This window comes from Sciurus vulgaris (genome assembly GCF_902686455.1).
Source record: "Sciurus vulgaris genome assembly, chromosome: 8".
Classification (NCBI taxonomy): domain Eukaryota; kingdom Metazoa; phylum Chordata; class Mammalia; order Rodentia; family Sciuridae; genus Sciurus; species Sciurus vulgaris.
In genome coordinates, this window is record NC_136468.1 from 47,944,160 (window position 1) to 47,968,255 (window position 24,096).

General features: G+C 38.8%; 1 protein-coding gene across 1 annotated transcript in view; it reads right to left on the minus strand.

Annotated features, from left to right (window-relative positions):
* ASB4 (ankyrin repeat and SOCS box containing 4) overlaps nt 1-24,096 on the minus strand; it is a 59,586-nt gene that overhangs the window by 8,949 nt on the left and 26,541 nt on the right. Inside the window, exon 3 of the mRNA XM_079152236.1 lies at nt 11,479-11,969. Within this exon, the coding sequence (XP_079008362.1) occupies nt 11,479-11,969 (491 nt within the window). The remainder of the gene's footprint in view (nt 1-11,478; nt 11,970-24,096) is intronic.

The following is a 24,096-nucleotide window of genomic DNA, read 5'->3' on the forward strand; positions in this document are numbered from 1 at the left end:
TCCAGTTGTTCTAGATATAAGAACCATGTCATTTCAATAATTAAAAAGTTGACTAATTGAATAACTGGGACTCCAATTGTTATTTCAAGATTCCTCTCTCCTAACCCCAGTTCTGCTTCAAACTGGAAGACTCTGTGAGAACAGAGGTTTTGTGGGTGGGAGGTAGTAGGAATAACTGTTTTTTGCCCACAGGTTCCTGGTACAGAGCTCTTAAAGCCTTCGGAATTTCCAGAGTTAAAGAAGAATCTTTGGTTATATGTAACAAGCCCCTTTCAAAAGGAAAGAACAAACTTTGGCTTTTTGTTTGTTTTTTGTTTTTAGCACTTCTACCACCACCACCACCTCCTGGGAGGGGAGAACTGGAGGCTGAATTCAATCATCAACGGCCAACGATTTAATCAATCACAACGACGCAATGAAACTTCAGTAAAAAATACCTAAATCAGGCTAGGTGCGTTGGCACATGCATGTGATTCCAGCAAACTCGGGAAATGGAGGCAGGAGGCTTCCAAGTTCGAGTCCACTTAGTGAAACTCCAGGGAACTTAGAAAGTCTCTGTCTCAAAATAAAATTTTAAAAAGAGATTGGAGATGTAGCTCAGTAGTTCAGCACTCCTGAGTTCAATATGCAGTACCACAAACACACACACCTCCTAAATCAGTTTCTGAGCAGGTGAGCGCATTAAAGGGCTGGGAGGTGATGTGCCTGTGGGGAATGGTAGCTCTTCTCTGCCTCCATGTTTGACCCTGTGGTTCTTTGACACTCAGGTTCTCCTGAGTTATACCTTTTATAATAAGCCCCATAAACTGGTATGAGTAAATAAAGCATTTTGTGAGTTCTAAATCATTCTAACACATTATCAGACACAAAGAGCCAATTATGGGAATCCTGAATTTGTGGTCAGCCTAGCAAAAGTATGGTAATCCTGACAATACGATTGGTGGCCAAAGTCTAAAGTGAGGGCATCCCGTGGGACTGAGCCGATGGTCTGCTGAAGGTGATACTACTCACTGATATTCAGTGTCACAACTTAACTGCATTATTGGACACCATGTAGTTGAACTCAGGGGTGCTCAACTGCTGAGTTACATCTCCAACCTCTTTTTAAATTTTTATTTTGAGTCAGAGTCTCACTAAGTCGCCTGGGGTCTCACTGATGGGAGAACTGGTTGGTGTGAGAACAAACATCTCAGGGGCCTCCATTCTCCCCTCCTTTCTCCTCTGCCTCGCCCCACATCCACCTGGACTGCTCTGGATTACGAGGGAGAGGGAGAGTAAAGGCAAACAAAGGTCTTAGTTGGTACCATGGCCACATATGGATGCCCCTCTTCAGAGGTCCCTTCCTCTACTAGGGAGATTCTATGAGTTCTACCAAGATCCCTGCAATTTGGAAAATCCACCTTTCTTGACAAGAACAATGCCTCCCTTTAGACTAGTGCCTTACAAACCTTACCCTCCATAGAAGCTTCTGGGTCCATCAGAACTCTCCCCTCTTCTTTCCACCACGATGACCCTACTTCTGGGAGTCCTTTGTTTGCATGTTTTCGTTTAAAACTTATTCCACAAATGGACCACCACAGGAAGTGTCCCACCACCAGCAAAGGTGTTTCTGACTCCCAGTATAAACACCTCTCTCTCCTTTGCCACTAGACAAGCAGCTTCAACCACAGACTTGCCCCTTTAATTTCTCTCACCATGAGTTACTTATCAGTCCTATTTTTCTCCTTGAAGTGAGAGAACATATATCAAGCTCTCTAAGGAATCCTCCTCAGGTACCTCTCACTGGTGTGAGATAAGAAGGCGGCCCTCAGTCCTCCACCATTAGAAGAAAGTCGTGCCTCTGCACTTTGGTGACTCTGAAAAGAAATTTTTTCTTCCTAATTTCCTGATCTGTCTCAACCTCAACATTATGTTGTTGAGAAAAAGATCAAGAAACTGGTTTTCTCCACTTCCTTTACTAGTTCTTCATAGATCTTCCAGCACCACATTTTTCAATGAAGGGTAGTGATTACCTAATGTCTTAGAGTCTCAGGAAAAATTGTAATAGAAAAGACTATTATTTTAATGCCCAGGTAAGTAAGTAAGTGTGTGTGTGTGGTGGTCAGCCCAAAGGCCCAAATGGAGGGCCCATGTCTGGAAAGAATCAGAGCTAAGAGCAGGTACAAGGAAGCTAGCTGACACCAGAGGGCTAGTGTGAAGACCTTAGGATTGACTTGACAAGCAAAAGGAAGTTATTACATGTTCTTAATAGGAAAGGGTTAGAGCCATCTATTCATGCCATTAGGAAGCCTTTATTGAGCACTGTGTTTAATACTATGACAGTAATTCTAAAAAGTTTATGACCTGTTGTTGTTGTTGTTGTTGTTGTGTGTGTGTGTGTGTGTGTGTGTGTGTGTCTGTGTATTTTGTCTTCCAGGAGTTTACAACCTAGCTGAACAGAAAAGACAAAGATATTTCAAAGAGTTAGAGAGCAATATAAGTCAGTAAATAATAAAAGAACTAACTTAAAGATCATCAAATGTCCCTTGAGCACCATGAGCCAAAGCACCAAGGAGAAAACAAGTACAACAAGGGCAGAGAGCAGGGAGAGGCTGGAGGGGCCTGGGAGCAGAAGCTCGGCTCACATCACTATAAGTCTTAGGAAATGAACATCAGGAAGCCATGAGAAAGAGTCAGCCAGCATGGCCACATAATAAGCAGATACGGGCAGTAAAGAATATAACTTGGAAGCCTAAGGTCAGGGACAAATAGGGGTAGACATGAGGAACCTGGGAGGGCATAGGAATTTGGGAATTGGACAGATGATGAGCAGGAGAATATTTCACCTGTAATGTCTTACCGTCCATCAAAAAGGTGCACAAAAATGGCTCCGGCCAGAAGGCCAAGGTGGAGATGGAGATTTATGCAGCCTCAAAGCATGTGCTGGCTAAAGCTGGATGCTGAGCAAACTCTAAGTGTACCTTAATGGAAAAGATCAAGGACCAGCTTCAGAAATCCTAATAGGCAGGAAGGAAGAAGGAAGCAAATGGTAGCTACCACTGTTCAAGGACTTCCTGTGTCGCAAGGACTGTGTTGACTCTCTACTTTAGCTTGCTCCATCTTCCTGCAAGATAAACTGTAATCTCACAGGTTTAAAAACACAGGTGGAAAAAAATTTTAAATTCAAGTCATTTAATCAGTAAAGGGTAGAGCCAGGATTCAAATGTAGATTTGCACGACTCCAAAGTGAAAAGAAAGTCAGATAAGTCAGGGTGAAAGATGCCAAATGAAGACAGTGTTCAGAACTAGGTTATCACCGGGGCTGTAATACCCCAGAGATGAGGACAGATTAAGTATTACCACATTTGATTAGAAGACCAAATTAACAAGAGTTAGGAAAACAGGAAAGGACCAGATTGTGATAAATAGAGGATGGATGGGCACTTGTAATTAGAACTGATCCACTCTCATCTTTAAGACCCCTCACTTCAGAGTGTAAGGTTCTGGAGCCCCAATAAATAACTTGACCTTCTGAATTAAGAACACATTAAAAGTGAAATGAAGACGACAAACGATTGGAGACCAGGCTATCATCTTTACGACTAATGAAACTGACTACATGTTATATGTCTAGTCGTGGGGCCACACAGAGCTTCTGACTAACTCTATCCCCAAATTAATTTTATACCTCAAAAGTGCAGGCCTTTCCCTAGAAGCAGAATTCATACCTGGAAACTTACCACTCAGAAAAACAGAGAAGCCAGATAGTCTGTAGGTCCAAGGTGCAGCAACCAAATTTACTTCCTCCTCTCCTCTTGTCAGTCTGTGGAGTGAAAAGTTTGGGGCAGCGGCTGACAGGGGTTACTGAACAGAATTTTCCTTATAAGAATTTGAGACAAAGGAAATGGCTGTTCTTTAAACAATACATCAAAACCTAGCTTCAGTAGGAATCAGAAACAAAGAAGATATGATGAGAGGGTCATCAGCAGAGGATATTACAAAACAATAAAAACTTCTTAAGAATTTTCTGCATCTAACACATCTGTATATGCCCATCCCTTCCCACACACCAGGGTCACTTGAAATAGGCCATGATGAGAGGGTTTACACCACAGAAATCACCAGGTCCTGTTTAAGTTTAATCTGTATTAGAAACATGTTCTCCATTAATTTATTAAGTCTAGATACCAATGAAACAGTACACTAAGACCTGTTTAGTATGATAGAGTTTTCACTACACAGAAAAGAACATAGATGTGTACAATAAATAACTAGAAAATGTACTTTGTTTTGAGTTTTATGATTTAATTTTTAATAATGGCTGCATTTAACAGTCAGATCTCAAAACTTGTGATAATTTCAGTCAAGTCTCATAGGCTCCTGGAACCCAATTCCAATACACAATTCTTTGGATACGCCCCATATTTAAGAAGCTCAGTCATAAGCCAAGGCAAACTGAATGCACGCACTGAAGTTCTGAATCGGTAAAGGCATCAGAATTATCCTGCGCAGTGGCCTGACCCAAATGACCAAGATGCAAACACTTATTTAATGAGAGGACACATTCACAAGCATATTCTGGGTATAGTTCACAAAGCCGTCCAACTGACCTTAGCTTTTTCAGCAAACAAAGAGCAACCCTGAATCATCAGCCCACAATGGAGCAAGAGGGTTGCTGGAGCCAGTCACCCATTGCTAGTGGACCTCTGAAGACACAGCAGTCATGAGCCTACAGAAAGTGAACTGGAAGCATTTTGATCTGGGCTCATGGCTGTCAGGTGAGCAGGTAATTTCACAATACCTTGGTCTGGGAAAATTGAGGTAAATAGGGTACTCTTTTCTTTATGATAAGGATGTTAGAGATGTAGCGATAAGCAAAAGACACAAAAGCTGAGCTTCCTAAATGTTGAACACTAGTTATAAACTACCATCATAGCATCACAAAATGTTAGAGTTGCAAGAGACCCTATGAATAAACCAGTACCCCTAATATGGAAATGAAGAATTAAAAACTTGGGGTTTTGTTTAAAATTCAAAAGAATTTTCTTGTGATTTCAAAGATTTTGCTAATACTCAATATGGAAATAACATCCATTCCATAAAGACTTCCAGACACATTCATTCTAGGTTTATCTGTAGTGAGAAGTAGATTGGTAATCAGTTGAGGAATCCAAAAATAAAGACAAATTTAAGTTACCAAAAAAATGATAGCTAAAATTAGTTCATATCAAGAAATTACTTATTCTGAGCCAGTGCAATGATGCACACCTAAAATCCCAGATACCTGGGAAGCAAAAACAGGAGGCTCTCAAGTTCAAGGCCGCTTGGGCAACTTAGAGAGACCCTATAATAAAAATAAAAAGGGCTGGAGATGTAGCTTAGTGGTAAAGCACTTGCTCTGTGTTCAATACTCAGTGGTGCACCAAAAATTAAAAAGTTATGGAACTTTTAGAAAAAAAAAAAAAGAGTTATACAGAAGGCTCTGCATATGGTTTAAGTGTCACTCAAAAAAAACTGATCTTTATGCTATACATTAATTCCCAGGCTACACGGGCTCTTTATGAAAACCAACTGGTCATGCTTAAGCAAGCAAACAACACAGCTGATTTGTCCCTAGGTTTCTTTACATCCCCCTCCCTGAGAGCACAGAGAAACAGAGGTAGAATAGATGTGGCTAAAAGTTATTCTTCTCTTGTATTATGTTACCTACTTCTCAGCTAGGGTTTCCAGACTTAGCAAATAATAATAATGCAGGCTTCTCAATTAAATTTGAATTTCAGACAGGCAACAAATAAATTGTATAAGTATGTCCCCAATATTGCCTAAGAAGGGGTTATGCTAAAATTTGTTATTTGTCTGAAATTCACATTGAACTTAGTAACTGGTATTTTTATCTAGCAATCCTATTCCTAGCCCCTGTTCAAAAATAGTTCAGACTCAGTTGTGCGTATGGGAATGTAATGCATTCGTAGTTTGGGAGCCAGACTTCATGTGTTTCATGTTTCTATTTGCACCCAGCACGTCCCTGCATATCACAGGGAGATGACTTTGCTCTTTTCAGTAGGGTTAAAAAAAATTAGGTGGTTCCAAATCTTAACCTCTGCAGTCTTTAAATGCATGAAGTCCAAAGTTTCCACTGCTGTCATTAGTTTTTGCTGACACTCTGACTACTACATTTTCTGCTGACAGAAGACTTGGTTCTCAGGGCAGGAAGGGCTCCTGTTAACCTGTCAGCCTCCCAGTTCTCCTCACGGGCTTTTTCTAGAACTAAGACAACTGGACACACCTTCTCAGGCCTCAGTAATTATTTCACCAGACAACAGTAACAAAAAGACCCTCAGAGGTAGCAAACTTAAACCATCACTTGATGCGGACTGTCAGGAACCTGGGCCATCAAATGTCAATGGACTGCTCTGGACCCCAAAGGGAGACACCACTGCCTTCTCTTTGCCTCTGTCTCCCTAGGAAGCAACAGACTAGGAGCTTCACCTCCCAGAGTCTGGAGTCTCTCCCATCCCAGAAGAACAATTCGATCAAAATAAAAAAAAATAAAAAAAAAAAAAAAAAAAAAAACTCTTTGTACAGAGGTGACAACTGGAGAGTTTTAGATACCTCCTCTCATCATCTCACCCTTAAATGCATAAATATGCCACCTGTTAAAAAAAGATTCAAGATTCAAGACAAGTGTCCTGCCACTCTTCCAATCCAAGTGCCACTTATAAGCCACTTCAGTAGAGAAATTCTAAAGCTACCTCTGCCCTTACATACTGATATATATTTGTGTGCAGAAATATGCTTGATAATCAAAGAAAACTGCTTGTATCCTGGGCTTCATATACAGGGTTTTTCAATGGCAGAAATCATCCTTACCGCCCCCAAACCCTCACGTTACCTTTCCCTCCCCTAGAAAAATGTCTTTCTTGCCCTACAAGAAATCCTAATCTTGGCTCCCTGGGGTGTCACTTCCTACTGAATTATGCTTAGAGGAAAAAAAATCAAATGTCCTTTTGTACCCTGGAAAGCAATTGCAGACCCTATAATTCTTTTTCCCCCCGCTTATGTAATTTATACATTGGCTTCCAGTGAAATACACCCTCTACAAATTTGCTTTGTATTTGGAAGACAGCATCTTCAGCTCTGACCTTGTTCCTTGTAAATAAGGAAACTGAATTCCCCCTCCACAAAAGAACAAATCACTTTATCTTCTGGATAAATGAGTCAGTCATTTACTTGTCGTAAAGATGACTTTCTCTTTGGAAATTCGGGCTGTTGAGTAGTTGTTCTAAATCACTTTCAAGCATCTGCATGGTAAACTGAATAGTTTTTCTTTAGTTTCCCTTTGGAAGGGGGCCAGCTCTCTTACACATTCTGCTGGGTAGCAACAAAAACCATTTTAATACCAGCCTGCTACCAGTAGCCAACTCTGTCTTAAATCTCTAGCACAGAGCCAAACTAGAAGAACATGGAGGAGCACACAGAAATGCATAAGGAAATGCTCATGGTGGATAAGATGTTTCTTGGGACACATAATCATATGACTACTTTACAGGCTAGTGGAGCCACCAAGCAAGGCTAGCAGGGGAGATGCCTACCCTGGACAAAGAGCACATCTTTCCAGGAAGAAGAGGAAAGGAGGCAGTGTGGCTGAGCTCTAGCCCTGGACTCATGGAGGACAGGCCTCACTGGCTCACTGACCAGAGGTTCTTGAAAAGTTCATATTACCTTCACTGCTCACGTGAGGAATTTGGAGTCTGAGAGATTAAAGAACTTCTTCAAAACTCATACAGGAAGTAAATGGCCAAAGCAGGACTCGAGACCATGCTCACTAAGCCTCCACGCTAAACCCTCCCTGGTGGTACTTTCAAAGGACTGCCTTCCTGAACAATTTACCTGGAGACCTCCCCATACTCACAAGACTTCTTCCTAGAGAACAGAAACTCCATTTGAAGGGCCATTCTTGCTAATAGGGCTCTTAAAAAGGAAGGAGAATAGGGTCTTTTAGTTATTTTCCCAGAGATTTCATCCAGTCAGCAGCGAGTCTCTGAGTACGAACTCAGCATACAGTGTCTAGTCAGGGGCTCAACCACGCAGTGTCTCTCCTTGTTGGAAGGACCCTCAGCAGGCCCAGGTGCACTGCTTCTACTGCTCAGAGACGGGCTAACAATAACAACAGTCACAGCCAGCATTTCTTTAATGGTTACCATGGCCCAGGCACCATGCTAAACAACTCTCATATGTTATCTTATTCAATTCTCAAAACAACCTTATGAGAAGGCAATTATCATTCCTGGATAAAGTGGTAGAGGATATCTCTCTGGCTCCTCATGCTCCATATCCCTCTCCATACTTTTCTCTTAAAGGTGGGTGTCCTAGGAGCATAAATATACACAAAATTATGCTTTATGAAGTGAGTTGTATTAGTGGATTGCTTGTCTTCTAGGAGTTCCACTATGAAGAATGCACAGAGCCCTGTGAGATATGAGGAGCAGGGAAAAGATGGAAGTAGACCAAGGGTGAAGGTCAAGTGAGAAACGGGGACACCCAACAAAGACTAGGAAAGTGGCCTAAGAGAGTCAGAAAATGCTTGGCACCATTCTCTAGACCCTGAGCATATCTGTAGGTGCAATGAGTAGGATTAACTTCTTTCTGAAGGACTGAGTTTGCATACTTGCCAAGGCATAAAGGCAAGCTGCACCCATTTCACAGGGGAAGAAACTGAGGCTCCAAAACCCTAATTTATTCAGTCGCCCTCTTACATAAGTAACAGGACCCCAGTTTGACCCCCAAAGTCCGCGTTTCCTTATTTCTGATATGAATAGCATGGTTAAATCTAGGATAAATGAGATGCACGTGACAAAACAGATTAAAAATTAAAAGCAGGAACAAATTCATATGCAATTTAAAATTTGGGGTTCTATATTCACATTCAAGGTTGTTAACATTTGTTATTTTAGCCAAGCCCAGAATGCCAAAGTATATTTAGAAAATGGAGGAAAAGTAAGAGTAGGTGTTTGGAGCTAGAAGCTCTAGATCAGTATAGTTTTAAGATAAGTTAATATATTAAAAATAAGTTATATATATGAAATATAAGTTAATATATTTATCATATTATATTTAATATAAATTAATATATTCAATATATAATAAAGTTTAATACAAGTAAATATATTAAATATAAGTTATAATATATTAAATATAAGTTAATATAAGTTGCTGACTTTTTCATAGGTTTTATTTCTAAAGATGCAGTATCTATAACTGTTCTGATATAAAAATATTCTGAGTCGAAAAATACTGAAAAATTCTAAATTGAAAGGAAGATGATAATTCACAACTGAAGCCAATCAGAAACTTTCAACAAAAGATATCAGAATATTGTTTGAAGCCATATAGAGAGCACTTTTTCTTTTAAAATTACGGGGAAAATGTAGAGGTTAAATACCTGCATGATTCTTCGTCCTTTCAGATACACAAAACTAAGATCCAGAGGCAAATACAATTAATAACTAAAAATTTGGAGGGGATATAGAATTTGGCTGAAAGAATAGGTAAACACTAGGTATAAACTGATACAAAGGTGTCAAAATTAATTAGGATGTATATGGGCCATTCTAAGTCATTAATTAGAATGACTTGGAGATATATATATATGGGTGCATGCCTATAATCCCAGCTACTTTGGAAGCTGAGGAAGGAGAATTATAAATTGGAGGCCAGCCTCCACAACTTAACAAAATCCTATTTAAAATTTTAAAAAATAAAGGTCTATGGATGTAGTGGTAGAGCATCCCTGGGTTCAATCTCCAGTAGTGCAAAAAATTAAAATAAAAAATAAATTTTGAAAAATGAAAGGGAGGAAATATTTCAAAATTAGAGAGACGCTCCAGGTATCCCACAGTGGTGCAGAATCTGCCTTCATGGAAGTTCATAAATAGGACAGGAGTCAATTTCTGCCTAGAACCTAGAGAATTAAACAAAATGACCTCTTTAGGCTTCCTCTTGTCTCATGATGCTTTCAGTTTAATTACGTTTCATGGGTAATGTGTTATCAGAAAATACAGCAGAAACTAAGAGTTCAAGCTCCAGAGTCAGACATCTCCATCTGAATCAAACCCTTAACCATTAGTCAATCATTTGGGATTGTCTATAAAAATTTTAGAAAGTCCCAGAACATTCTGAACGTAACATAAAATTTTAAGGAAAGAAATTACTTAATCTTCTACTAAAACACTGACAAACAGGACAGAAATTCTTACCGAGGTTACAGGAGTCGCTGATCCCACCATACCTTCATCTAACTGCTCTCTAGGTGGTCTGTCTGGAGCTTGCCCTGAGTACACTACCCTTAAATTCTTCAGCAGAACTTTTCTCCTAAATAATCCTCACATTGCAGGGCTTCAGATGAGGCCCTTACATTTTACTAAGGCAAGAGTCAGGGGCTAAAACTTAGCTGGAATTCAGTAAAACTTCTGTTAATTTGATTTCCGCGGCCCTACATAGGTTAGCTGGTCTACACCGCAAACTCTTCTTCTTGTTAATTAATTTTTGAGAACAAGGGAGATCCTAGGTACAGTGTTCTCTGATTTCTTTATTTTAAAATGAAATACATTTTGGCTTCCAAACTAAGTACCCTCATTAACCTAATGCAAAAATCTTCTCTCTGCTCCTTTCACACCTTTTTTCTCTATGTTATCATTTAGGATGGCTTATTAAAGTGATCTCTTTGTTAGTCTCTCCTACTAGATTCTAAGTTACTTGAGGATAGGTTCATGCATTAGTTATATCAATATTATTGGTATTTGGTCCCTGCCAGAACATTAGAGATCATCAATCAAGGTTGTTCTAAAAAGAGGCTTCGAAGTATATTACAAAGATACATAATGGAACCAAACTATAGCCAAGTTGCAGTGCTGGAACATACATATACTGGATCCTCTTTTGTAGAATGGGGGTAATAATATACACCTTGTAGGGTTGTTGTAAGAATTTAACTAAATTAACATAACAAAATATTTTCAACAGTGCGTTTAAGTCTTATATCTAGAATAAATATAATTATTAATCAATATTAGCTTCCATCAAACTGGAAAATGGGGTGACCCTTTCATGGCTACAAGCTAATTCATTCCAAATCCTGGTGAGTCGTCTTGAGACCAGACATTCTGCTTCAAAGATGGCCAGTCTGACACCAATCACCTTTCTGGAAAACTCGCCTCAGTTACCCAGAAAGTTACTCTTAATTCACTGGTGTACATACAAGACATGAAAAAGTATCTGTCACCCTTGTTCTCATCCCTGACTCTCAGGCCCAGGTTTCGCACAGACTTGGACTAGGACAAGACAGCTAGAGTTAGGCTTGTAAATGGAAGGTGGAGTAGAGGTGAGAGGTTGGTAGTCCAAGGACTCAAGCCTCAAACAAGCTTGAGTTACCTGGAGATTTGAGACAAGCACCATTTGCGTCTGGGTTACCCTGCTGAGTGGACCTGGACGCAGCCTCACCTTATGGAACTGGGGAGGGTATATTCGAGCAGCCCCATGATTCAACAGCAGCTGGTAACAGATCTCCGGCTGGGCGGCAGGTCGCACCGAGGTGACTTTCAGCACGTATTGGATGGCAGCACAGCCATTGATATCCATGAGATTGGCTTCTGCACCAGCTTCCAACATCATGTGCATGAGCACGTGGTCACAGTTCCAGGCTGCCTTGTGGAGGGGAGATTTAAAGTCGTCATCCCGGGCATTGACCTCGGCCTTGTGGTCAAGCAGCATGCGGCAGATGAGATGATGCTCCCTGCTGTACTCCTGCTCTTTAAAGCGGAGGGCCCAGTAGGTGGCAATGGCCAGTGGGGTCTCCATGTGGGCGTTCACGCTGTCTACTATGGCCCCGTGCTCCACGTAGAAGGCCACCAGCTCCGAGAGGCCGAAGTGGGCCGCCGTGTGCAAGGGTGTCTCCTCATCCTGATTGTTGGTCTTCATGTTCACGTTTGCACCTGAAAGAGGAAATTGAGTCAGACAGTTACTTAAACATATTTAGTCATTCTTCCCACGGTACATTAAACAAGACTTTTCTCGCTGATTCTCTTTTAACCACTGACATTTCCCCTCCCGCCCCAGTTCCATTTCTGATCCTCTTGGAAGTCACGCCTTTTAAACAACAGCGCCACCTCCTGGAAAGTCAGCAAATGCACCCGGGGGAGGGGAACAAAGAACTGAAGAAGGCTGGAGCGTTGTGGAATCTCAGTTAACTCCCAGGTGGATTTGGAAATATCGAATGATCCCTATAACCATAAAGCTTTTATTAATAAAATACCAAACATCATTAAAATAAAGGTTATATCGCAAACTCTGAAGCTCAGACGGGTGACTTTAAAAATCATCCATTGTTTTGAATGCTTCACAAAATATACTTTTCTTCTCTTTCAAAGCTGGTGAACCTAAAAGTTTGATGCAGGAAAACTTTAGTGGCATGGAAACTATCCAGCTCTTTCACTGAAATCACAATCTTTGGAATACAATGAAAATACACAAAATACATATTCTTTCTCTCTTTCTCTCCTTGGCCACCAAACTAGCCTAAAGGTCATATTTTGCATTAAAAAGAGTAGAAGCTACTATAATAGAAATACTCTCTGAAAGAAAGGAAATAATTTAGAGACTGTAATATGTTTGATTTATGGTTGACAAAGGATATTAAAATACTTTTTTTGTGCTTGGAAAGCTCCTAGAAATTATTTAATCCAACCCACTTATTTAACAGACCAGGAAACTGAAATGAATTATATTTTTCTAATAAGTAATGTTAAGTACTAGAATGGTCAACTTGAGAAGCTGAAATTTTCCTTCTCCATCTATTTTAATAGGGTGAACCAAATGACCCGTAGGGGGCCAAGTCTATAATCAATTCTAGAAATTTTTATAGCTACTTCAAGTGTAAGCCTGAAGAGATATTATTATTATTATTATTATTATTATTATTATTATTTCAATAACTAATATTTATTTTAATTTACCCATGTGCGACATTCTGAGCTAAGTTCTTTTCATTTACTGCCTCATTGAATCTTCCCAGCAACTCTTCACAGTGTGTGCATTTTTAATCCAATTTTACAGATGAAGAAACTTGCACTTAAGTTAACAATCTGTCAAAAACTAGTAAGTTGCAGAATCAAGATTTGGGAACAGACAAGCTGGCTTCAAATTCCCTTATTACTATGCTATTCTACCTCACTGTTATTTTTCTGCAGGAAATTTTTTCTGTACATTATCTTTGTTTGATATTTGAAAACCAGAGCATATAGCAATGTTATAAACCATAGCAATGTTTCCTTTTTTAAATGCAAAAAAGCTGTTCTCTATGAAGTGCTCATTTGTGCCTTATTTATGGCATCCCCTGACCATATGAAACATATTTGAGAAAAGCAATACTTCCACCAGCAAGCTCAGTATGCTATACAAAATCAACCCTCCAGTGAGGTTTGCAAGAGCACATTGCTCTCTGCAAACTCCAAGACTGTGTACTCCTAAATTGCAGAAATCAGAGCTGTAACAGAGCCAGTCTTCCACAGAGCCCCTGTATTCATCAGTATTCTGCCCTGGCAAAGTTCTGGGTGAGGTCTTCTTTCAGGTCAGGTCTTTGCTCAGGAGTGAAATGGAATGAATAAGCATGTCTTCCCAGCAGCCATGTGCAGGGTCACATCAGTCGCTGGAGACTTTCCAGTAAGGGAGAAAATCAAAGGGTCAGGATGAAATTTTTACAGGCCAACGTGGAACAACCACATTCTTTATTTTTTAATGGACTTGGACGTTTACAATTGATCCTTGACCCCTTGGTACAACTAGATATGCAGCACAGTTGTCTTTTCTGATTAGAAGCTCCTTATTTTTATACTTGAATTGTGTCTTCCAGAGTAACTGTTCCAGGGAATATTTAAAATTAGATGACTACTTTTTGATTTTTAGGTTTTCATGATTTATTCAAGAAATTAGATTAGAAACATAATTTCTTGGGAACTTATACAAATATTTTGTAAAGTGAGAATACAATGTATTAGTTTCCAAGCGCTTCCATAATAAAATATCACATCCTGGATAACTTACGCACTTCCATAATAAAATATCACATCCTGGATAACTTAAAACAACAGAAATTTATTCTCCCACAGCTCTGGGGAGTAGGAGTCTGAAATTTAAGATGTCAGCAGGGTTGGTTCCTTCTGAAGGCTTTGAGGGAAAATCTGTCTTAGCCTCTCTCCTAGCTTCTGGTGATGTCCTGTAACCCTTGATGACTCTTGGCTTGCAGATGTCTCTGCCTCCATCCTCAAGTGGCATTCTCTTCACATGGCCATCTTCTTATAAGGACAGCAATCTTCGCTGGAGACTTTCCAGTAAGGGAGAAAATCAAAGGGTCAGGATGAAATTTTTACAGGCCAACGTGGAACAACCACATTCTTTATTTTTTAATGGACTTGGACGTTTACAATTGATCCTTGACCCCTTGGTACAACTCTTTGTGTCTGCTCTTCGCATGGCCATCTTCTTATAAGGACAGCAATCATACTGCACTAAGGAACCACCTTGATCCAGTATGACCTCATTTTAATTTAAGTAATGCCATCTGCATCAACCCTCTTTCAAATCCACATGCTGAATTATTTGAAGATCCAGACTTGAACATATTTCTTTTTTGTAGAGGTAGGGGATATAGTTCAACCTATAAAATGCAACTTGCATTATAGAGTATTTAAAATGCATATTTCATTTATTTTACCTATATTATATATTTATATATATTATTGTAAAGTCACCATTCATGCAATTATATCCCAGATCCAGAAATCAAACACTTCTAGATCCCGAAAAGCCCTCTACTTTCCTACTATCTCCCCCATCACAACTCCATTCTGCCAGAGGCAGCCGTTATCAGAGAATCAGGTATACTCAGATAATCAGATCTCCGCATTTCTTTTAGTTTTCCCACTTCTGTATATAAATCTAAACTAGTAGGTACTTCTGAACTTAGAATAGGTGGAATCATGAACACATATTCACTTATGATTTGCTTCTTTCTCTCAACATTATGTTGGGGAAAACAATCTGCATAGTGATGTTTAACACTCATTTATTCATTTTATTGTGTTCTGTCTCATAGAATAAGTAACTCATGATTTATCCATCCTACTGGTAAGCCATTCCAACCACAGCTGCCATTCCTGTATCCCAGGGCTTATGCACAGGGGCTTCTCTGGTTTCTACACCTATAAGTGGAATTGCTAGAGTATTGAATATGTGTATCTTTAACTCCTCATCAACGGTTACATTTTCAGTCTATTTAAATTTGGCAAATCTAGTGTATACAAAGTGATATCTCATTGTGTTTGAATGGCTTCCCTAGTTATCAAGTAAGTTAAACACATTTTAATATTTGCATTACTTTTTTTATTTTTTATTTTTTGGGTACCAAGGACTGAACTCAGGGATACTCACCCACTGAGCCACATCCCCAACCTATTTTGTATTTTATTTAGAAACCAGGTCTCACTGAGTTGCTTAATGCCTTGCTTTGCTGAGGCCAATATTTGCAGTACTTTTTATGTGCTATTATTAACATTCCTAATACTAATATGTTAGTATGTGTAGCCATATTATCACTTTAAACATTTTTAAATAACTACACAATATTCCAGTCAGTAAGTATACACCCTCCCATTGGACACATAATTTTTTCCAGAATTTTGATCTTATAACTAATGTTGTAATTAATGATTATATATAAATTTAGGATTACTTCCTTGGAATAAATTCCCCAAATAGAATCTTTAAGTTAGAACATCTGAAGTAGGTTAAGGACCTTTATGAATGATTACACAAAGTTATATTCATAACACATAAAAGTAGCTATTTTGCTCACCAGTATGTTATTATACACTTTTTAAAATTTCTTGATAGTTGGGAAGGAAAAATGGTCTCATTTTTTAAAATCCAAATTTACATGTGATTACTAGAGTTAGAACATTTTCTTTGTAATTATTAAATAGTGGTGTTTCTTTCTTTAGTTTATAGTCCAAATATTCATCTACTTATGTATTGAATCATTTCTGCTTAATTTGCATTTTATGAGCTCCCTGCTAAATTAAAATGTAAGCTTATGCTATCATAATGCTGTATATTTGAACCATTTTATTCAGATTTTTCCCAAATACAGTGATAATAACTTTAGATGAGCCAACTTTGCCTTTTATTAGAATGTCCTAGTTCTCTCAAAGTTTGCATAACTATCCAGATTTATAACATTAACATTTGATTCATCTGGACCTTATTTCGATGTACACAACCATTTAGAAAGAAATTACTTTTTTACACTATGAAGTCCTTCCATGCATAAATATGGTCTATTTCTTTAAGAAGGTTTCTTTACATTCCTGTAAAATACATACCCTAAAAGTGGCTGTGGTGATTTTCATCCTAGGTGAGCAGGATAAATTATTTGTAGTAAAGAAACTTTTCATGAGAGGATGCCCTCCATGAACCTTATAACTCATGTGAGGCAGTCTGGAATGCCAACCAAAGAGACAGATAAAATTTTAAATTTGAAATGCATGATAAAGAACAAGGACCTTGCATATTTCACCTGTGGGCATCGAATGCCAATGTTTGTGTGCGCTGATAATGGGCAATCAGGGTAGACAGAATAAGACTTCGTGAAGGTTGGAATCCAGCCACAAGGAAGGGTTCCAGACCCAAGGGAAAGATAGTTGTGGGAAAATGTCCTGAAGCCAGGACTGAGGAGGGACTTTAGCACAGTGCCATTAATATTACATTTTTGCTTTTCTGCCATTATCTCCTTTTGTTACCCCCAAGACATAGCACTAATGTCATTCAGTCACAATTAGGAGACCTCAGGGGTTGTCTGGCCATCCACCATCAATTGTTGCTGAGGCTCCACCTGCTGGGCTTTGCTGCTCCCTACAGGACCTCAGAATCATCCTCTGCCAAGCATCCACTGCCCACAAGTTCTGCCACCCCCAGGAACATCAGGAGAATAGGAACAGGTCTCTGTCACTGCAGAAACTCACCCCTCTGTCTTCCCAGACTTGGGGATTCCCCATCCCCTTTTCATATCCTTAACCCAGTTCCTCTCTCCTCTCCATGTTCAAATGGTTCTGATTTCTTGTAGATCTCTTGTGGTGGGAAATGGGGCGAGAAGGAGAAGCAGCCCAGATCAGTGCTTCCCAACACTTCAGGACAAGGCTTTCCTTCCCTATTCTATGGAGTGGCCCCCATAGGTAATATCACCTAACTTCACACATTGATTCGAAAAATAAATATAATGACCTAGCTTACATGTATAAGCAAAGTTATGATTATTATAAATAATATAAATTACAATGATATAATATAAAATTTAATTTACTAATGTTTGGGGATGACAATCCTAGATAAATAAATGAAATAGTGCCTTCCTTGAACCCGTATGTAGAATCTAAACAGCTACATATTCAGACAGATACAGGTGTTTTATATTGTAATTCAAACATCTTGAGTATCACTGCCATAATGAATGACATTCTCAAATGAGAAAAAAAAATCCTAGAAAGTTCTAAATAAATCAAACCCAATATCACCTTGATTTTTCTTACTATAGTTGCTTTCCTAGGGATGTCAATATTTACCTAAAAGTCCAAAGTATTTTATGTTCATTTGTAGAGTTGGGTTAAAATTCTATTGTGTTACTATATCTTAATATCTATTATTACCACAGCACCAAATTAAGATTTTTTTATCATATGAAATATTCAAACATACAGAAAATCTTATAACACTTAGATGCCATATCCATAATTAATAGATATTAATTTTTACCATATTTATTTTAGCTTCCTTTTTTCCTGAAATATAATTGTACAGGAAAGCTGACCCACTTCTTTTTTTCTCTCCTCCCTTTTTTTCTTCCACAGAGATAACTACTATTCTAAAATTGATGTTTGCTAAACAATTTTGACAACTGCCTTTGATTTGTAGTAAACTATATTATTTCAATTGATTTCTATGTGCTCAGCTGGTTGCTGTGCTTTAAATGAACCGCCAAACCCAGGAAGTGGGCAAGCTAGATCCCTAGGAGGAAGAAGTTTCTTATCTTCTTTTCTTTCCCCCTTTCCATTGCACCAGCTCTGCAGGAGCTGGAAAGGATCCTTAGTAATGAGATGCAGCAAGAGCAAGTGGAAGTGCCAGGTGAGGAAGGAGAGTAGGTGCCCTTTCTCCTTTGAATGCTTCCAGTCTGAAGCAGAAAAGCAAAAGGAAGAGAGAGAGGTGCCTCAAGCTTAAATCAAGCTTAACTTATTAGTCAGCCCCAGATGTCCAACTTTTGAATTGGGACTGAGTTTTGATACTAAAATTAACTGTTCAACTTTTTCTTGCCTAAGACTTACCTGAGAGCACATCCCACAATGGGGGAAAACCTAGACCCTCTGAAATCATTATTAATTTAAAGAGACACCAAAGATAAAACTAATATTGTTTTATGACTGCACCTAATATCCTGTGCATTGTCCAATTAATAGTTTTATGTGTCCAGTTGATTTTTTAGGTAGGATTACTTCAGGCATATTTCTAAGAAGGCAGGTACCTGAGAATATTTTCCTAATGGGGTCAGACAATACAAATGCCATTTAAAGAATATGCGATTTCAGTAACAGCATTTTCTCCACAAAATTCTGTGTGTTTGTTCTACTCTTTTTTAATACCAAACACTGGAGAAATGGAAGCTCACCAAGTTTTGTTCCTTTATAAGTAAACTTCTATTTATTCCCTTGATTGCATAATTATACTATTTTTATTGTTGAAATTGGTTATTTTCAGATATGTCTGGTTTAGACTTTTTCATTGATTTTGTCAAAAACCAAACCTAACTATTTCATCTCCAAATGGGTGCCTATTTTTAAAATAAGGATTTTTTCTTCTATTCTTATGAAATATTGGTCATATTTTTAAAGGAAACATTTCTTTTTGTATTAAAAACTGCAACTCACTCCCTCTTTTTTTTTTCTTTTTCTTTCTTTCTTTCTTTTTTTTTTTTTTTTTTGCTTAAATTGTTCTCTACCCATCAGTTATCAAATCATAAAATCATAGTTATTGATAAGAAATCCTTCTCACAAATTTTTCTAACTTTGCATCTTGAGTGCATGAATGAAAATAAGACTAAATGCTCATGGCTTCCTTTTCAACATCCTCTAGAAAAATTGCACTTTTCTTAGAAAAGGCAGTAAGACTGATTGTTCTCGGTGTACAGGTCCAGAGAAAATATTAATGTGGGCTGACAATAAGGACTGGAGAATGAATTTGGTTCAATTTACTAACTTCAAGTAGAGGCTTAGAATCCTCACTAGCTCTGTTTGGTCTGAGCTGTTTCATCCTGGTTGGTGTACGCCTGTTCTCAGCAACTTGAAATACACCTGCCTCCATTCAAAGGGCTGGTTCAGGTTTTGGTGCAGGTAAAAGAGATGACGTTTGCTCAGCGTTCTTTTATGGAAACGTTAATAAAGTCTGCTATTGTTTTAAGCCTTCACTATGAGTTTTACATACATTGTCTCATTATTAAAGGTAAGCTTTCTTTTGAAACATCTGTTATTCAAAGGTTAGATCTTTTTTTTTTTTTTTTTTTTTTTTTTTCTATTCAGAACTGTTCATTTCCTGCATGTTCTGGAATTGTTTCTCAGGTCTGCTTCTTTGTCAAGGATGCAATTTTGTACAGTGTCAAGTTTGTTATTAACTGTCACCAAAGCATATTTTCAGTTGGCTGCTTTGTTCTTGTTTCAATTTTGCCCTTTCAGGCTACAATCTAAAGCAAATATATTTCCTTGTATCTTCCACAGTCTTGTCTTAAATGAAATCTTAAATGAAATACCATTTCCCTTAAGGTCCCATTTCTCTAATACTCTCATTCTCTCTAGTCTGAAGTTAAGAACTACTTTCTTCTAGATCAGCAAGAACCATCACTTCTTCACCCTGTATGCCTCATCCTTTAAGGTTTATGTCACCCAGAGAGGTTATTCCTCATTCTTTCTTATCAATAATCTCACAAACTCTCAGTGACTCTACCACTTTCACAGGCGACATAGACATCCAGCTCAGTCTTTCTCTTATCTTTGTGCAGAGATCACCCTGCAAAGTCTTTGTGGAACCTCCATTCAACCTACTTGCATTCCCCATTCCTAAATCTTCTGGAGCAAATCATGTTACCACTCCCAAAATCTCACTGGGTCTTCCTGCAGTGAATTCCTGTTAGAGGTTCACACATCTGCACTCTGTTAGGCTTAGTATGAGTTACGGTCCCAATTGCCCAGTTGTGTCTTTATCTTATACTTAGCTAGTCATTCAACTCTTCCTTGATTGCCAACATATTCTAATTTTTCCTTAGACTAGGATTTAGTCAGGAGAGACTAAATAGGTGTTGTAACAACACTCAAATCTCAGAGGCTTAAAGCAATGATTTATTTCTCACTCTCGCAGAGGATCAAATGTCTTCTATTTGATCTCTCAGGAATCTAAGCTGTCTTGGTTGGTCTTGGGGTTATACCCCTTCTACTGAGTTTCCTTTTAACCATCACAGAAAAGAAAAGAAAAATTGACTGCAAAAATCCCGCATGAAACCGGGTGTGGTATCGCATGCCCGTATTCCCAGCAGCTCAGGAGGCTGAGGCAGGAGAATTGTGAGTTCAAAGCCAACCTCAGCAACATAGTGAAGTCCTAAGCAACTCAGTGAGACCCTGTCTCTAAATAAAATATGAAAAAGGACTGGGGTGTGGCTCAATGGCTAAGGTCTCTCCGTTCAATTCCCAGCACACACAACCACACACACACACACACACACACACACACACACACACGAAAAAAATCCCACATGAACTTTTCATGCCATAAGACTGAAAGTGGCTCTTATTTCTTCCCTTTGCTTGTCATTAGCTAGAAGACTCATACACCTGCTGAAACACAGAGGAACTAGAAATTGTGATTCTCCATGAGCCTGAATAGAAGAGATCTATAGAATGGTGACCTCTACTTTTTCTACCACTTCTGAATGAAGTTTCTGCTGGTTGCAATAAAATGCACAGAAAATGCTTACCTTACCTGCCTTCCTTTTCTTATAGGAGAAAAGAGTTCTCTCCTTTATTTCAAGGCCAACACCTCCATCTTTGCCATTGATCATATTCCCAGCAACAGAATGTTTTCCCACAAATAATTTCTCTCTTCTCTAGAGCCAACATCTTCCTTTCCATGGACTCTTTGCCCTCATTTTATAGGCACAGTTACCCTGTCCCAACCTTTCCTTCCTTTTGAGCTACCTTACAATTTCTTTTGATCTCTTTTTGGGTAAACATCTTGAAAGTGTGGCCTCTGCTTTCTGTACCTGCTTTCTCACTGCCCAGACACCCCTCAGTCCACCAGAATCTGCTCTCTCCCACTGGGATGACTCTGACAAAGGCCACCAGGGGCCTCCGATGGATCATTCCCACCTGCATTCTTCAATCTTCATCTACCACACTTCCCTGATACATCCAATGGTGTTGATGATGCACTCCTTGAAATTCTATGCTCTTCAACTTCCTCTCTTACGATTCCTGGATGATTCTTCTATGACTTGTCTTCTCTCACCCCTTCGATTGTTGTGTTTTGCCCTGGGTGTCATCATTTGCTCCTGCTCTTCTTCCTTTACATAACTTCCTTGATCAATCATAACTACTCTTTTCATGTTATCAACGAACAGACAGCTCTCAAAATTATATGAACTATTATATACTTGATAAGGTTTTTTTAAAAAACAGAATATAAAAGTATAGCTATTACAACTCAAATAGTTAAAATGACAAATAGACCAATTTAAAAATGAGCAAAGTTACAGGAAGATGGTGCCTGCATATGATCCCAGCTACTTGGGAGGCTGAGGCAGGAGAATGACAAGTTCAAAGCCAGCCTGGGCAACCTACTGGGACCCTCAGAATACAAAAAAGACTGCAGTAGCTCCATGGTAAGTGTACCTGGGATCAATCCCTAATGTTAAAGAGAGAGCGAGAGAGAGAGAGAGAAAGAAAGAGAGAGAGAGAGAAAGAGAGAGAGAGAGAGAGAGAGAATGAATGGACATTTCTATAGAGAAAATATGTAAATCATGAAAAGGTGATTAATGCCATTGGTCATCAAAGAAATGCAAATCAAATACTTTAAGCCCACTAGGATGGATGTAGTCAAAAAAGACGAATAATAACAAGTGTCAGCAAAGACATGGAGAAACAGGAATCCTCACACACTGATGGTGGAAATGTAAAATGATGCAGCCATTTTGGAAAACATCATGGAAGTCCTCAAAAAAGCCAAACACTGTGCTATTGTACGACCCAGCAATTCCTGTTTTCCTAACATTGCAAGGTATGTACTTTAGGAAAGTAAAAACACACATCCGCTCAAAAATTTGCTTATGAATATTCATAACAGCATTATTCCTAATAGCCTCAAAGTGGAAAACAATTCAAATGTCCATCAACTAGTGAATGGATGAATAAAACGTGGCATAGTCATACAATGGAATATTATTCTTTAACATAAAGGAATAAAATGTTAGTACATTGTTTTATTTCATTGTTTTAGGAAGTATTGAAAACATTCTACTAAGTGAAAGCAGCTGAACACAAAGGACCACATATTATATTATTCCTTTTTAATTTTTTTAAAATTTTTAGTTGTAGATGGATACAATATTTTATTTTATTTATTTATTTTCATGTGGTGCTGAGGATCAAACCCAGGTTCTCACAAGCACTAAGCAAGTGCTCTACCACTGAGCCTTAACCCCAATCCCTATGTGAATCCATTTTTATGAAAAGCCCAGAGTGGACAGATACATAGGTTTCTTATTGGTTGATGGAATGTTCTAAAATTGATCCAGGTAGTGTTTGCATAATGAATATTTATTGACCCCTGCTGTGTATGAGCTCCTGACTTAGGCTCTGGGAACACCATAGCCACTAAAATAGACAATGTCACCAACATCATGAAGTTGACTTGTTAGTGAAGAAGATAGACAAAAAGTTTACTAACACTTCATAGAATAAGAAAAATAAGGCTGGGTAAGAGATGGCGAATAAAGAGGGAAAAAGATGAAATTTTTCACATAAGGCTCTCTGAGATATGATATTTGGGTGGTGAGGAAGTAAACCATTTGAAGTTCATGGGGAGAGGCCTTCCTGGCAAAGCAAGCAGCAGGAGTGAAGATTGCAAGATTGTAGGAACAAATTCAATGGGTTTAGAAAACACAAAGAAGACAAGTAGCCAAAGAGATGAGTGGCAGAGGGAGCCATAAGGAATAACATCAGGGAGGCAGGGGAGAGCCCAGTTTGTCCAAAGACAAAATAATCCGCCCATTCACCTCTCGTCACCCTGGCTAGATGTAAAAGCAGGGAAATTATATCAGATCCATCATTATAGCTCAGGAAGAAACAGCGCGTGACTTGGGGTGGGAAGGCCAGAGTGGAGGTGGGGTGAAGTGGCCAGAGTGGATAGATTTTAACAGCACCAACAGGTCTGACTAGGTGTGAGGAAAAGTGAAGAAACAGAAATATCCTTTGCTAGGCCTTTGCTTGAACAACTGAAATAACTGAATTGTGGTTTATTGAGAGGGGACGGGTTGTGAGCACAGAGGCCGGGTGGGAGCACAGTTTCAGGCTGGACAAGGTCAATTTGAGATGATTATGAAAAGTCCAGGTAGAAGGATTACAGAGGCACACGGATCTGGAGGTTGGGGGAGAGGGTCGGGCCGGAGATACAAATCTGAAGTGAACATCTTATGATATTTGAATCTGGATTTGAGTTTATATGGGGAAAATTAGTGGGGGACACACCAACACTTAAACACAGAAAAGAGAGAGAGAAACCCAGCACACAAGACTGGAGAAAGGTCATCAAATGGGCTGGAAAGTCAGCTTGGCTAGTTAAACTGAACTCCTTTACACTTCTCTGTTCTCATAGCAAGTTTCTTCTTTAACAGTTACCTGTATTTTTTTAAAAGAACTATATTGAAAATAGGAAGCAAATATCACAAACTACTTCCCTCTGTCTCCTGAAGCAAATCTT